Source organism: Danio rerio, chromosome 6, assembly GCF_049306965.1.
Source record: "Danio rerio strain Tuebingen ecotype United States chromosome 6, GRCz12tu, whole genome shotgun sequence".
Classification (NCBI taxonomy): Eukaryota; Metazoa; Chordata; class Actinopteri; order Cypriniformes; family Danionidae; genus Danio; species Danio rerio.
The window spans coordinates 37,383,268-37,400,574 of record NC_133181.1 but is presented as its reverse complement, the minus strand read 5'-3'; the positions used below and the strand labels follow the sequence as shown (position 1 = coordinate 37,400,574).

At 33.6% G+C, this 17,307-nt stretch overlaps 2 protein-coding genes across 3 annotated transcripts in view; one reads left to right on the top strand and one right to left on the bottom strand.

Annotated features, from left to right (window-relative positions):
* Positions 1-5,824, bottom strand: part of il23r (interleukin 23 receptor) — a 40,959-nt gene extending 35,135 nt beyond the window's left edge. Inside the window, exon 1 of one of the 2 annotated variants that reach the window (XM_073952428.1) lies at positions 5,672-5,824. The gene's annotated coding sequence lies outside the window, so the exon portion shown is untranslated. Of the gene's footprint in view, positions 1-107; positions 426-5,671 lie in introns of those variants that run through there. The other variant, XM_073952427.1, reaches the window with a different exon arrangement.
* slc35d1a (solute carrier family 35 member D1a) lies at positions 218-14,974 on the top strand. The gene is given in 12 exon segments (NM_001003877.2): positions 218-457; positions 2,656-2,689; positions 2,784-2,870; positions 3,063-3,130; positions 3,213-3,284; positions 3,388-3,456; positions 4,348-4,450; positions 5,364-5,456; positions 6,467-6,534; positions 8,214-8,292; positions 8,367-8,449; positions 13,549-14,974. Coding segments are annotated over 12 exon segments (1,011 nt in total). The 5' UTR covers positions 218-311; the 3' UTR covers positions 13,658-14,974.
* Positions 14,975-17,307: the final 2,333 nt, after the last annotated feature.

The following is a 17,307-nucleotide window of genomic DNA, read 5'->3' as shown; positions in this document are numbered from 1 at the left end:
ATGTAAAATATATGTAAATGATGTTATATGTAGTTTATTCGTATAATTTACTTCTAGATATTTATCGGGGTCCCCCAGATTTCCTGGGGCCCTACGCGGCCGCTTACCTCGCTTATTGGACTGTACATACCTGAAAGGGGCTTTGACTATGTTGTCGTGTTGTACTTTACAGTCAGCTGCCGCCAGGTGGCGACAGAGAGCAACGTACTGTTGGATGTAAATGAGACGGCACGTCACCCCATACGTCTCTGTAAACATGGCGGAAGTTCAGAGGCGTCAACGTGGGGAGGAAGAAAGGCGCTGCGTTCGGAATGAAGCAATGTGAGGCGAGGAATGAAGCGGCAGGGATGGCGGACCAGACGCTAACGGTACTCCTTAAACTCTCAGCTGCGGGCTTTTACGGAATAAGCTCGTTCCTCATAGTTGTAGTCAACAAGAGCGTCCTGACCAATTACAGGTAAGAGGACTTTTGGCTAAAGTTAAATACTCGGTGTATTTCAGGAGCTGGACTGGCTTTACATCCAGAGTAACTTACTTGGAATAGTTGGCAACTTTAGTGATTACAGCAGTATCAGTGATGCAGAAAGACACATCCGGGTCTGAGTTTTTCCCAAACCAAAATATGAGATGTTATTAACGTAGATTGTTTTGAGAGATATATCGTGATAATATAATGTTTATTTTGTATACTTCAGTTATATCATTGTAATGCAACAATATTACCTGTAAGTTAGACTTTTGAGTGTCTTTTCTGTACTCTACTGTACCTGTATCTAACTGGCATGATGGTCAAAGAAGAAAAGGAGTTCAAAAACAGTTTTTTGTAATGTGTCTTCCGTTTTTTTTCTTTCAAGTAACGTAAGAAATATGAACTCTTAAAGATTTTTAAAACACTTAACGTTAGTAAAATGCAACTTAATGCAACAGTAGCTGATTCATAAACTGTTTTGTAAGAATGATTATCATTTGATTAAGGTGAAGTTGGTTTTCTATTCACACATTCGTCCAGTTACAACTTGTGACATGCCTCCCGATGTTGTTGGTTCTTTGAAAATTCGCTCTTAAATCAAAAAAATAAATATTACTTCAAAACAACCACAGCACTAGATATTTGACTGTGAACAATGTTATACTTTGATAGTCATTTGCTGCTAATATGATTTCACTATTTACATTTTGCTCAGAATACTGTTCTGAAGTTATATTATTAAGGAGAAATTCTGAATGTGTAAAATAGAAAACCAAATTTAGCTCAGTTATCATTTGATGTATTTAAAGACTACATTTAAGGATAGCGGTTGAACCAATGCCTTTGAGAAGAATGATTATCCTTTTGCTTTTTCTGTGAAGTTACAAGGAATAAGTAATATTTGAATATAAATGGTGTAATAGAAGAGCTTCACAATATGACATGGCAAGTGACAATTGATCTTTGCTGTAACTGAGCAATTCCTGCCTAATGGATGTGACATTTGCATTAAAAACGTAAACATAAATTCACAAAGAAAGTATCCGTTAACATTATATTGAAACATCAGTTTATATTTTCCAAAACTACTAACCACAGAGTTATGAAATCAGAAAAATATCAATCAAACATAAAAAAAAACAATCAAAACATTTTAAATTAGGAAACTAAACATACATTATCGATGTGACCAAAAAGTCTACAAGTTTACAGTATACGACATACTTTGTAGAAATTCTGTGAACTAAACTGCACAGCCCAAAAGAAAAGATGCTAATCAAAGGATAAATGTTGATAAGCTATATAATAAAATTGATTGAATTAATTTTGTTTGATGTTTTTGCATTTCTGAGGAAAATCTCGATTATGGATGTGACCTCTCTCTGTTATGGATGTGACAGATGTAAAATTGGCACTTGTGTGACTTGGCTAAATCAAATATAATTGTTCGAAAACATTGACAGAGACATTTTAGAGTATTTTTTACAGTACTGTAAAATACTTCCTTACACAAAAAAACCTAGAAAGGGTTTCTTTATTTTGATGAAAACGATATTTTTTTTCATGGCAAGGTTGACATTTGCATGGAATTGCTCAACTATCTTTAAATTAACTTATATCTTATAATTAAGGACAGGCAGAAACTGCATTTTTTGCTCTTTCTAGAATATTGTAAAAAAATCTGCGGATGTATGGGTCTATCGTAACTAAAAACGTATCGTGTATCGTAATATGTTAAAAAATTGTACATTTTTAATTTTTTAATGTTTACAATGCAAATCCTATTAGATCCATTTATTTGGTAAACAAAGCAAATCTCTCATATATTATATCTACCATATATCTACTAAAAGACAAAAATTATTGCTTTGCAAACTGTATTGCAAGTAAATCATATGAACGTTTTCTTATTAGTCAATAACATTACTGAAATTAATAAAAAAAACTGAATAAATATATATTTACACATTTATACTAAATAAATAGACTTAATGACGGGCTGAAAAACTGCAGATGTTTATGGATTCCGTGCGGGCTCACTTATAACAAACTAAACATGTTTAGTATTGACTAAAGTAAAACACTGATAAAAACCTACACTGCATAAGATGGAATATTTATAATATCAATGAATCAGAAGTAATAACAATGTAAATAATCATTGATACACAATTCTTTTCAAACAGGTTTCCTTCGTCAATATGTGTTGGCATTGGTCAGGTAGGTTTTCTTCTGTCAGAAATAAATATTCTTTTTTTTCTTTTCACATTACAGAGCAGAGCATAATATACACTGTTTAATTCCTCATATGCAGATGCTGGCTACAGTAGTTGTGTTAAGGGTAGGAAAAGCCCTCCGGGTGATTACCTTCCCCGAGTTTGATGGTAGCATACCTAGAAAGGTGAGAGGTGCTGGGTCATTGAATGCTGCGTGCTGTCACGTGTTTTCTCACAGGGAATTTTGTTAAATTTGGACAGCTATGCACAGCTTTTTTTGTTGACATGGGAAAATATACTTACATGTGACTGTAAAACAATTCTGCTTTATAAGTGTTGGAATGCCTGCTCAATTTTGATCTATCTTCAAATTTCAGACATTTCCGCTACCTCTTCTTTATGTTGGAAATCAAATAACAGGGCTCTTTGGAACTAAAAGACTCAAGTATGATACTTGTCAGTTAAAAAAATTCATGAGGCTTATTTAATGATATGATATCTAAATAATTTACTTTTCTTTCCTCTAGCCTGCCAATGTTTACAGTATTAAGGAGGTTTTCAATTCTCTTTACAATGCTGGCAGAGGGTTTCTTGTTAAAGTAAGTGAAAGTCTTGTTATTTGATTGATCATGTTTCTTTAAACTTGCATTTGTCAATGTTCATTATGAAGAAAAATATCAGCGACTATGTCTTTTATTACAGGAAGAAGTTCTCCAGGCCAGTTCAGCTGACAGTATTTACTATGATTCTTGGGGCCTTTGTAGCTGCAAGGTAAATGTTTCCAGTGAACCACTGTTGGAGCAGTAGAATTCAGCTTAGTATATTTTAGGGTTTCTGTGAGACTTACAAATGAGACTTAAATCAGATTTGAAAATCTTAAATTCGTAAACTCATGACATCATTAAGATAGGATCTATTTACTGGAGATTTAAAATAAATAAGTTATTTTACTCCAAGTAGCTGAACAGAAACAAACAAACAAAAACATTTAATTAGATGAAAAGGAAACTTTGCGGTTAATTTCCTTACCTTTAGGCTATCCATGATGTAGACATATTGTTTTGTTCTGTACTAGATTTAAGAAGGTTTGGGCTGAAACAGTGGAACTTGGTGATTTGGCCAATGTCTAATTGATACCCATTAAACCTTGACCATATATTGTGTATCTTATGTGGAATAACTAGTCTGTCAAGAAACATTATTTGCAATATATTGACTTTAATCAAGCGTGTTTGTAACTATCTAGTTGTATTTTATGATTTGGCCTGTTTATGTTTTCTAAGTTGAAAAAACTCAGTTGAGATTAATAAGATGACTCATTCATTATTATTTTTGTTTGCTGAATGAATGGAAAAGTAGTGGAGATCATTTTGAAGCAGTATTTTTTCTTTGTATTTACCTTATATATTTACATTCATAGAGCATACAGACATGGACATTTACCTAAAAAAAAAATTTTCACAGAAACCCTGTTTTTCACTCTGCTTTTTAAATGTGTGCCTATTATTTACTTCTTTACAGAGGACTCCTTGTTTGCAAAGACTGAATTGCAACACAGAAATGAACTTTACATCCCAATGTTACTTGCCAAGTCTGAAAACGCCAATCATGTCTGCACATATTTTTTTAACATTGTTTGATGACTCCTGTTTTCTATTTCAGTGCTGATTTGGCTTTTGATCTGCAAGGGTACGTGTTCATTTTAATGAACGATGTCTTAACTGCTGCCAATGGAGCTTTTGTGAAGCAGAAACTTGACTCTAAGGTAAGGAAAGCAACACATTCATGCTAGAGATTACTTCAAGACCGCGAAAGCTCTCTTAAGCAGCAGCTGTTCTCTGTAGTCTCTAATTGTGATGTGCTGTATTGCCATGTATGCAAAAGATGAAACGACTTCTCTTGCATTGCGATTTCTGAATTATCTAGTTTTAACCATATCATTTATGTTCTACTTTGTTTATTGTCCTTAAATAGTATGCTGTATGAATGTTTTTTTACTTTTGCGTTATTTTGATCATAGTTTTTTAAGACAGTCTATGCTGGCATCTGTTTTTAAGCTGGCATTCACCATATGACAAAGGAATTAGGATGCATTTTGTCCTTGTTTTTTAAGTATTAAGCCTATTTCTCTTGTTATCTTAAGTGTAATCCTATTTGCAACTGACCTGCAACACATTTATGTTAAGAATTGATTGTTGGTTTTGTTCTCATCATACAATTTTTTTTTTCTTTTTTACTTTTTTCTAATTTGAGCTGGAAGTTCATGTATGCATGCTCTAAATTTTCCTCTCTATTTCTGGATTAAGTTTATATGTATGTGCTTGAATTTAAAGAAACTGGGTATTGGCAACATGTGGTGTTTGTTGCATTACCCTGCTTATTAGGAAATCATGTGTGTTCTATTTGAAACATACAGATGAGGAAACGACAGTTATCAATGAAGAATGTGTAAAGCATAAACTTAGGTAGAGCACTGTCAATTTGAATAATGAAGTCAAAGTTTTACAACCGGTTAAAGCTTATGCTTCCTCCTGAAAAAAGACTTTTACCCTACGGCTATATGCCTAACATCTGTTTCTCTGTTACGTAGAGGGTGACGAGGAAACATGACGTGGCATTACTGTACCTGATTTGTCTGTCCTGTTTTTTTTTTTTTTTTTTTTCTTTCAATCTTGTAGGAGCTTGGAAAGTATGGCCTGCTCTACTACAACGCTTTATTTATGATACTTCCAACTCTGCTTTTAGCACACGTCACAGGAGACATGGATAAGGTAGGCATTTTAAAAAATTCTCCCAGTATGTGTGAAAGACAGCAGTGGTCTCGCCAAAAAAATCAAAGGGGAGCTGATAATTCTGACTTCAATTACATATAAAATGTGTGTTTGTGTTTACACAATACATATGTGTGTGTATATGTGTCCTTGAACTAGTTATGCACACACCAGATAATTCAGTAAAGCTCAGTTATATATAATAGTCTACATACCAGTCCTTAAATAACCCCAGGATTCCAGTCACTCCTAAGACCTCATCTCTCAACAAGGCTTCATACCGGTAGATGATCTGGCAACTATAAGCAAACCATCTGCTCAGCTGCAGTGAGCTCAAATTGCCAGTGAACACACACGCACACACGCACACACACACCCCATTAGCCGATTGGAACGACTGTCATAAATTCGCCAGAAATCATAGCAAGCTGACTGACATAAATTTCAGCTTGTCTGTTCCTGCCTGAGCGCTTCTCCCTTGAGAAAATCAGTGCAGTTCCTTAATCAAAACGCGTGCTACGTCCTGGATTTTCTGACCATGCAGTGTGAGCACAAGGCTCAGTTGTTGGGGAAGGTTAGGATGACAGGGCCCTGCTCCATGAATGCCTCATTTTATTTAGCTCAGTGTGTTCACAGGGAGGCCCTGGTTTATTTGGCAGGCACTGCTTCAGGAAGGAGAGTGGACAGGAGGCAGTGTGTCTCGCGCACAAAGCTGCCATTTATACCAGTCAGCATAACTAGCAGATTGAGTTTTGTAGCTTATAGTGTTGTTCTTTAGGTGTGTTCATCTTAGACGAGGTCTTTTTTTATTGATAGGCTGAGTGGAATTTAAAAAAAATACATTTTTGTGGTTTTTACTTTAATGACTTGGAAGAATGTGAATGATGTGGAATGTATGAAATGTTACCAGAGCTAAGACTTGAGCTAGATATTTTCTTACAAACAACTCCATAGCTCTAAAATGTAATGATTAACTAAGGTAATTGCTTTGTTTTTGTTTTTTCCTTTAGGCCTTTGATTATGATGGCTGGTCCGATGTTTTGTTTATAAGTCAATTCTTTCTCTCTTGTATAATGGGGTAAGTATAATATATTTTGTCAAATAAATACTGGTTGTGTCAAAGTTAATGTGTTGAAGTGGGGTTTAAATGTTAGTGGTTTGTAATTTTTAGTAGTTTGTGAAAATATTTTTCTTACAGATGTCAGTTAATGGCCATAAAGAGTGATCGAATTAGTCTTTTATTGTTTTATTGGGGAAGTACTTGAAGCTTTCCATTAGGCTATATACTTTACCTGGATGACTGACTAATTGTTAACAAGCTTATAAATGTTCATGATTTACATGTTTCTCTTGTGTAATGATACAAAGGAAAATGTATCATGGCGTTTATCATCATTCAGCTTTTTCTTTTTTTTTTTTTGCTTTTACAGTCTAGTTATTTAAATGGGATGTTAATCTGTGCATTTAGGAGTATTTGGTAACACTTTATAATAACTACACACTATGAATCATTACTACATTAATAAATGTTAGTACTGTAATGTGTATTTATATAGCGCATTTATTGTGTATGCTCATACACCCAAAGCGCTTTATAAGTTTATAGCTGCAGATACAAATTCTTTATTCCTAACTTGCAACCACATTTATAATGTGCTTAATAATTGCACTTTCATACTTTGTTAATTTATTTTTTATCACTAAATGAAGTATTGCGTTACTCAACTTCATGCAGTTTTTTGACCTAATCTAAAGTGAGGACTAATTATGCTTTCTAAATCCCTTATAAAGGACAATGAAAGGCTCAGTATCAAATGAACAATAAGCTTTGCAATCTAATCTAAAAAGTAAAATTACTGTGCAGTTTAAACATTGCTGAATGACAATAGTGTCAAAATATGACATCAAATTAGATAAAACAACAATATAACAGTTTAACTATATAATAAGATACAATGTTTAAACTGCAGAGTAATATTATTTTTATAAGGTTGCAAAGATTTGTTTTTCATTTGAAGTACAGTATCAGTTGTGTTTCTCTTAAAATGAATAATGTTGTTTATGTCCTTTTTTCCTCTTTAGAATTTAACTGAGCCTTCAATTGTCATTTTTAAGGGATTTATTAAGCATAAATATTCCTCACTTTAGATTAGGTCACAAAACTGGATGAAGTTTAGTTAATAAAGCATTGATTAGCATACAAATTAACTATTAGTATATGCTTGAATGATAAGAATTATAAATGCTAATTTAAATAGTTTGTTAATCAATTACTAACTCATTCTGATTGATCCTAAAAAACATCCAACTACTCTTAAATAACTGGTTTGTAAATAATGCAATAATTAATTTAGTAATGAAAAATAAATTATTAACAAGATATGAAAGTACAAGTATTTAGCACATTAAAAATGTGGTTATAGGTCTAGAATAGAGCATTTGTAGCTGCAGTTCTAAACTGTTTACTAACGTTTATTAATGTAGAGTTAATGCTTACCAAATAATGAATTTATTAATTGCTAATGCTTAAAAAATACTTCATAGTGTGTAGTTATTATAAAGTGTTACCGAGTATTCTTGTGTTGGCAGATTGTCCCACACAAATTAACTATGCAGACCAACAGAAGACTTGCAATTGTTCTGTTTGAGCCATGCTTCATACATTATGCCAGTAAACCATTTGACAACCTTAGCTTTTTTTATATTGTTGAGTATTTGCTTAAGATTAATTGTATATTTTGTTTTGTACGTTCACAGGTTTATTTTGATGTACTCCACTGTACTTTGCACACAGTATAATTCTGCGCTTACTACTACCATTGTCGGTTGCTTAAAAGTAAGTATCTCTTTGTCTTCAAGTATGTCTTTATCCTGTCTTTTGTTGTATTAATGAATCTTTTCTGTCTGCAGAATATATTAGTGACATATATTGGAATGGTGTTTGGAGGGGATTACATTTTCTCATGGACTAACTTTATTGGTCTAAACATCAGGTATGAATGGAGCTTTTCACAAAATGAAACCTAGGGTTGGGCATTATGGATATTTAAGCAATATCAATTTCATGGATTTCATTTTGTTGTTTTAAAAGTTGCAAAACCGTTTGGTTAAACAAGATCCCTTTGCAAATGCACTATGCATTGATAATAAGCAGTTTTATTAACAGTAAAAGCTTTTAACAAAACCGTCACCATAATCTCCTTTTTTGATGGCAGGAGTATATGTCTTCAAAATTACAACAAGAACATTTTAACTGAATTTGCAGAATTGTTTTAAAAAAAAAAATGTTTTATTTAATTAATTTTTTTATTTCTGCCTTTATTGAAAAATTACTATCCAATCAGATAACCTTGCTCTTCAAATGACTCCTAAGTGATTATGTGCTTCACTGTAGATGCTTCTAGACTTTCAATTGATCTGTCTGTCTGTTTTCATTAGATCGTCACCATCTTTATCTGTTTTTAAATCCAAGTTATATCTGAATACTTGTGTTGAGGGCGTATCTTGTATTTTTTTATCCCAATGTTGACTGGTGTACTTTAATCACTTGCTTCTCTGACACACATAGCCTACTTTAACGAGCAGTAAGCAGATCTAATTTCTAATTTAAATATGTCGATCTAAATAGTATATTTAAAATTAGGGGTGTAACGATACACAAAAGGCACGGTTCGGTTCATGGTTTTGGAGCCACGGTTCGGTACGGTTCGGTTTCTGTTTGCTGTGGGGTTAGGGTTGATGTCATGTGAACAGCAATGCTAAGGGACAGTTCACTTAATAACAAGAACATCTTACCTTTTTCTTTATTAACGTTGTCATCGTATTTTTAGTACAGTCAGGATACCCGAGTAAACAACTAGAATTAAATAAATACCTCCAATATAGACTAGTCAGAAAAAAACTATTCTCTTTAGTGCAGCCATCTTAACTTAGTAAACTAAAATTAAATAAATAACTGCAGTGTAGACTAGTGAAAGATCTTCTTCAAAAACACCATAATATCCACATTCTCCGATGAGAGGCTTGATCTCTGTGCAGACACAGACGCTCATTTTTGATTATCTATGGTTTCAGTTAGATAGATAGGTTTCCGTTTAAATTAATGAAAAATATACATATAATGTGTTTGTAAAGTGTTTTTTCATGACATATTCACCAGTAAAATACATTGCGGTTGTGTCTGAAACTAATGTTAGGGTTGTAGCCGGCTGTATGTTTGCCTCCCGATCTCTCTCTCTCTCTCTCTCTCTCTCTCTCTCTCTCTCTCTCTCTCTCCCGCTCCCTCTATGCCGGTCATTTATATAGGTCCGCCTTCATGACAGCTGATGCCTGTCATTTCTGTAGGCCCGCCTTTTTGACAGCTGATTGGTCAGGAGACCGATCTATCATCATTTGGGGACGCAGCGCGGGAATGTAAAAAGCATGTCAGGAAGAGCAAGAGAGAGAGCGCTTTTTTCTTTGATCTCGTTTTTCGTGTATTTTTCTGACATGATTATGATTTTCGTTGTTTTTTCTTAACTTTCGTTTGGGTAAAATAATTTTGCATTACTTTTGCCCACTTTAAGAAATTTTGTGAGGTTTGTACATTTTTATTTCAATTGATTTGTATATTATTTTTTTTTAGCTCCGACAATATAGCTGTATCTCCTCAAGTTCAGTCTTAGTGTAAGGTGGATAGGAAAAATGTCATACGATTTCCATTTTGCAAACACGTAGAAAATGTATTGTTAAAGACATCAGGTAAGAGGTAAAGGTCATCTTTGTTTATTTTATTCAGTATAGGGAAGAATGCGGCGCACGGCGCTGAAGACCTTTTTTTTCTTTTCATCAGTTTTAGCGAGGTAAGAGGGGTTATTTATGGATTAGAATTGTTTTATTATATTTATTTCTTTTGTTTGTCTTCACTATCACCCCCTTGCTCGAGTTTAACTAATTTTTGTTTGATACTTTTGTTTGAATTTGTTACTTTATTATATTATTTTTATTAGTGTAAATAATTCTCTTTTTTGTATATTTGGGCATTATTCTGGTTTTACTTTTGTACATTTAAATCACTTTTGTTGGCAGTTCTGTTGCTTACACCCTCACATTGTGAAATTACCACACTTTTTAAATGTTTTTCCTTACAAGTAAGTTTCGTGAAACAGTTGAGACAGACAGGCGTGTGCTTTGTCTACGACACGAATTCTATTCCTGTACTCAACTGGAAAACTGAGTTTCCACACAGATGAAAAATGTTTTCACACAGATGACTTAAATGTGTCTGAGGGATCTGCAATCTCAGTACTATGTAAAGCAGCCATCCTGCGTCCAGTAGTAACGAGTATGATGCTTACTCAAGTCACATGACATAACATGCACTAAAATACTAACTTTAGAATATAATATTTAGAACAAATCCTCATCATTACTAAAGCAATTTAATCAAATATGATATTAAAGATGTGTTTAAATTGGTTCAATTAGTTAGAGACAAGTGACGTCAACCTCAACAATGGGCAGCAGGGGGCGTGAGAGTACCGCGGTACGCCACGAGAGTTTCGCGATACGTATCGTGGCTGGTGTATCGCGATATTTCGGTTCGGTTTTAATATCGTTACACCCCTATTTAAAATACAAGTTAACTTTTTGATTTCATAGATATACAAATAAGTCATGTATACATGCAACCTATATTTCAAAATTTATCAGAGTTTTATATGAATTTTGACATACGGTATAACCTATATTTATGAGGTCCAAGAAACATTAGCGGGTTTTGCTACTTTATGATAATAATTTACATTTTAAGGACAGCAGTTTTCTATTAACTTTTTTAAGAACAGTGCCATTTTTTTAATAACTTTTAAAATTACAATTTAATTTAAACGTTGACGTTTTATTTATCTTTTTTTTTTTTACCTGTGTGTTATTGTTCAAACTATTTATTATGTTTAAAGTGGCTGACAATAATAAATATTCATAATAAAAAGAATTAAACTGCCACGTTCGTGATCTGTGCAGAGCTGTAGCCGCCTAATTAGGCCCACTATGTATTTCAATACCAGTCATTATGATGGTATCTGGAGAGACAATCTTTTTCTGAGGTGGTACTTGGTGAAAAAGGTTTGAGAAACACTGTTTTAGAATATGTAAGCTTTCAAAATGGGTCATCAGTTTTGATGGCATCACTTTACGCTTCATCTTATCATCAGAACTTCAGGCCAATCCAATTCTTTCTGGAATGGGGAAGCCTCTCTATACACGATAGCAATTTTAAGGAATTACTGATCTCATTAGCTCACGTTTACTATAGTATGTATGGTGATTGGCATATATAGTGTACTTTGGGGACAGGATGTGTAAATAAGCTTTCAGTTGGTTGAATGAAAACTGGCCCATGACACAACAGCATATTGTGGATTATGTGCAAAAGTCATTGCAGAGTGCAGACACCACAAATCTGAATCTTACAACTGTTTTCAACATGATGGAAAAGATTAAACATCCTCTGCATTATCAATAACACTGATATGAAGGAATACATAAGCAGATATTATAATTTCACACAGATTTAATGAAAATGAAAGTTTCCCTGTAACAACAGTTCCATGGTTAATATAAAAATTGAAATGATATTAGACATTTATAATGTAACTGTGGCTATGTAGCTGTGCCAGACTGTGACCAACAAAGTGCGATTGGGGAAAAAAGGAGAGAAGCCACCCAAGGGGCCCTATCATACATCCGGCGCAATGTGGCACAAGGCGCGGCGCAATAGTCTTTTGCTAGTTTCAGCTTGGTGCAAGAGTCGTTTCGAGGTGTTGCGCTGGGATTTTTAAATAGACCAAAACAAACCCGGTCTAAACTCCGGCGCAGAGTTGCGCCTCGCTTACACACTGCTTAAATACGCACAAGAGAGCAACAGGCAAATATCTTTACATATGAAAAAATTTAAATATTAAGGATATATATAGTATATAATAAGAATATATATAGGATATAAATATAAAGGATTAAAATATTACAAAACATATTTTCTAGCCTACATAATTATGAAAAATCACTGCTTTTATGTCTTCATCTCGGGAGGCTTTTTCAGTTCATTCATAAAAATTTGCTTTTGTATAATGTTATTATTATTAGCAGTATTTTTTATTATATCCATATTTATATTTGTTTTATTAAATACAAGCTTAGATTTGCCCACCTGTCAGGTTTTAGACCATACGGGGCACAGCATGTGTTTTAGGATATAACTCAGGTTTTTGAGCACATTTGTTATTATTATTCATTTATTCGTTTGCTGGAAATTAGAACTGAATTTAGAAATAGTTTTGAAATGAATATTTGCGCTTAACAAACGCAATTTATTATTTATAAAATAATTGATGTCTGTGCGTAAAGGTTTCCCTATCCAAAAGTGAAAGTAGATCCATTATCTCTCATTCTCACGCAGTAGATGCTCTGTTTAACAGTTTTCTGTTAAAAAAATGTTAACTGTTTGCTAGTGAAATGCTCAGTTTTTCCACTTAGACTTACTTTGCATCCTGTAAATAGCGAATGCGCTTATGGCGCGACGCAGCTGACTCTTAAAGGGAATGGGAGATGAGACTCTAATTGGTTTATTCTCAAAACACACCTATAACTCATTAAGAAAATAAACTCAACCCTTTTAGACCATGCGCCACGGCGCAAAGCGGATTTTCCTGTCCTTAAATTAGCAAAAATGCGTTCTGACACACCCTGAAAACGTTTGTGCCCTGCATTTTGCGCTCTGCGCATGGACCATCAAAATAGAGCCCAAGATGTTCTGCCCTCTTTGCTTTTGTTAGTTTTTTTTTTGTTTGTTTTTGAATATTACAAAACTTTATAATAATTTCAACAAGATCATAACAAAACATCACATTTTGATTAACCATTATCTATATATATATATATATATTTATTTATTTATTTATTTATTTATTTATTTATTTATTTATTTATTTATTTATTTATTTTATTTTATTTTATTTTATAAGTAATCTTCCAAAGCTAAAGAAACCCATTCTTGAGTTGTCTGAATGTAACATAACACTAGTGATTTGATCTGCTGTATTTGTCTTTTCAGTATTGCTGGCAGTCTGGTGTATTCCTACATTACCTTCACCGAGGAGCAGATCACCAAACAGAGCGAGAACACCAACAAACTAGAAGTCAAAGGAAAAGTGGCTGTATGACCAATGGATGGAGGCTCCATTGTGATGCACAAGACTGTATCTGTGAGTTTTTGTATTTCTTGCAAGAGCAAGCAAGCAGAAATCCCTCCCTGGATTTTTTTATTTCAATTTTAATGATATGAAGACAATATTGACTGTAAAAACTGCAGCAGGTACAAGCAGGACATTGACCAAGCTTCAAACATACTGGAATGTGCTTTTCCAGTGCAAATATTTACCTATTTCTCACTACTCTGAGGAAACGGTGTCTGCATTACAAATGAAGAGTTTGTGTCCCCTGATGAACTGCTTTCACTGGATTGTTGGACACAATTGTTGTTGTTGTTTATGTTGAAACACCTGTCGTGTTGCCTATTGAAGAGTACTTTTAAAGTTGTCTTTTTTTAGTTAGTAAAGTTATTTATTTTTTATGAAAGTTCATATTATTGTTAGGTATGTAAATTAGGTTTTATTTACTGGTAATGTTTAATCTACAGAAAGGGAGTTAACATTGTTTTAATGGTTAATATTAGGAGTGTGTAAAATAAGGTACGCATGTGAAACTTGAGTATTTTTAATAACAAGCTTTAAAGAAGAACAATATTTTAAGCATTCTCAGTGTTACGTTGTTCAACTGAAGAAATTTGTATAAATGCTTTTATACTTTTTTTTTGTATTCGAGATTGTAATGCAGTAACTATTTGTTTTATACTGATGGAATCATTGTTTATTATAAAGGCAAATGGTGTAGTGATTGCACTTTAACAGGTTTTGTCAGTGATTTCTAAGTGGAACATTTCAGTATTTTGTTAAACAAATTAAGAATGGAGTATGATATTGGTGTTTTTGACCAATACAAATGGCTCAGTATTGCTTGTGCTAGACATCCGAATGCATTCTGCAGTTACCGAATGTCTTGTTTTTCATGTTGCCACTTTTCTTGAACACCGTGTTTGTACATTTGCTTAGAGATTCCGATTTTATGGATGTGCTTTATTTCTCAGCACTGCCATGATCAAAGATACTGTTGCTTCAGATTGGTTTTTTAATGTTCAGCTTTCACTTTTTATGTTTTTGTTCAGTTTAGTGAAAGAAACGTGTCCGTCAAATTTGTTCACATTCTCGGTGACTGTATCAGCAAGAATTGGGAAATGTATAACATTTAAAATACCTCAGCACAAAGAGTCTGTACTTTGTTTCATTTTGTTTTGTTAACCAAAATATAATGCTTTGTTTTGTTTATTTGTTATTATTGTTTGCATTGTTTTGTTTCTCTGGAACTGTATTGTGTAGTACTTTCTCTACAGTTGTTTGAATAACATAAAAGCACATGGATTGTCTAACAAATTTGATTGGAACAATTGATTTGAGCAAGTTATCTGCCAAACAAAGCATTATTTTACATTTATACATTTGGATATGCTAACAAAAACCTCTATCTATTCCTGTCATCATTCCCTTCATTCTTGAAGGACATCTATCTTCCTACACAGTTATGGCCTGTTTCCACTGAGTAGTACGGTATGGATCATCTTTATCATGCTTGCGTTCCACTGCCAAAAGAGTGTCAATGGTACCCTGACATGGTGTACGACAGAAAGTTTCAGTCGATGTCATTCTCGCTTGAGGAAATGTCAAAGTAAAGCTGTACAGGTTGTTCACATATCATACAAGAGGCACTCTCAAAACAAATGCTGTGTACACCAATTCTTGCGTATAAATGTTTATTACTAACCTTTCTATGAATATTTGATTATAACTGCAGATCAATGATATGCAAAATAGCCTTCTGTAATGTCTGCAATTATACATTCATTCATTTTCTTATCAGCATAGTCCCTTTATTAATCCGGGGTCGAACCGGCAACTTATCCAGCAAGTTTTTACGCAGCGGATGCCCTTCCAGCCGCAACCCATCTCTGGGTTATTATATCAAATAAATAAAAAAATGCAACATATATGAACACATACAAACCCTTACAGGCTCTGATAGGTTACCAAATACAGAAAAACTTCACCAGCATACATTTAGTCCATATTTGGGTTCATGAACAACATGCAACAAATATCCTACTACCAGGGTTATGGTCTTCAGAATTATTTCAGCAACCTGTGGGAAGCAGATCAGGACCCAATCTGACTGAGAGTCACCACTAACCTTCAGTGAAAGCATATGAGTGCCTTGACCTGCTCAAAGTCTCTGTGAGAGAGAAGCTGCTCCATCTTTAGCCGTTCCTAGATATAGTGTGATGAGACAAATCTTCAAAGTCAAACCATTCAGAACTGTCCAGAACCTCAAGAAAGCCCCATGTGTTGAGCTGAGGTGTGCTTTTGACATTGAGAGGTATTTTCTTTCTCCTAATCTCATGTAAAGTGTAGCATAGAAGTCAGGAACTTCAAGTATTTCAACTGAGGGTTTTGTAAGAGTTAGTTGTGACACGATAGAAATTTTTTAGGATTTTCAAACTTTACTGGACCTGCACCAAACAAACTGTTGATTGTTGATTTGCTGTGTATTAATATAAATCTAAATACTGATAGTAAACAACATAGAACAGCAATGACCAGTTAGTGTACCTGAAAGTGTATTAATAAGTAAAAACTAAATAAAAATGGCTAGCATGCTTTTGTGAAGCCCAAAGATAGACCGAGAGGGTGGAAAATCTAAATCTATAACCTTGCTGGATCATGTCAGACGCTGAACACTTTTTATTTTTTTATTGTTTTTTTCCCCCACCCCCTTTTTTAATCACATTTCATCTTTAATAAAATAAAGTTGTTCTTTGATTTGTTACTCCATTCTTCAGTAGCCACACCACACGATCCTGCCAGTAGATGGAGGAATAGGTTTGCTTACCGCCATAGCCTAAAGAAGAAGAAGAAGAACGTAAACAAATATGGCTGAGGTAAGACGAACGTAACAGTTCGTAGCAAATAGCGGTTTGGAGAGGTCAGCACAACCTTTCAGTCAGTCAGTTTGATTAAACGAAGACGTTTGCGATTTTGCAACTATTTTATTTACTGAGTGCCAAACATAATTATGTAACGTTATATGTGTAATTAGTCACAAACACTGCATTTAATAAACCCTGTTATTTCGAGTCACAGTTTTAGCACTGTGACATGTCATGTTAACCAGCTTTGCATTCAACTGTAAATGAAAATTTATAATCAGGCAATGTGTGGGTTTTTGAGGACTTTTTTTTACTAGGGGTTAAAATGACTTATTCTCTATTTCTTATTCTGCTTTCAGCCATCATTATGTGATTCAGTCTCAGGTAAATATTTCAGTTAATATTTAATATATTACTAGCAGAAACAAAATAGTTGCAGGATACAACAGCCCATTGACAAAACTTATTTTATATAAAGTTTGTATATCTTTTATAAATATCTTATTTGATGTTTTAAATACTATCTGTAAAATTAAGATGTCAATATCTAAAATAATGCTTCATTATTAATAAAATCATTTGTAAAAATCTATACTTATTATTAAATGTATTTCATTATATTTCAAATAAACAAAATCATCTTGCTGACAAACAGCTGAAATTTTGTGATTTGAGGTAAAGGGGAAAATTGTAAATATAAATGTAATTCTGGGACTGCACTGTTATCCTAAACTATTTTATTAAATGATTCCTGTTTCGAGTATGACTGACATGTTT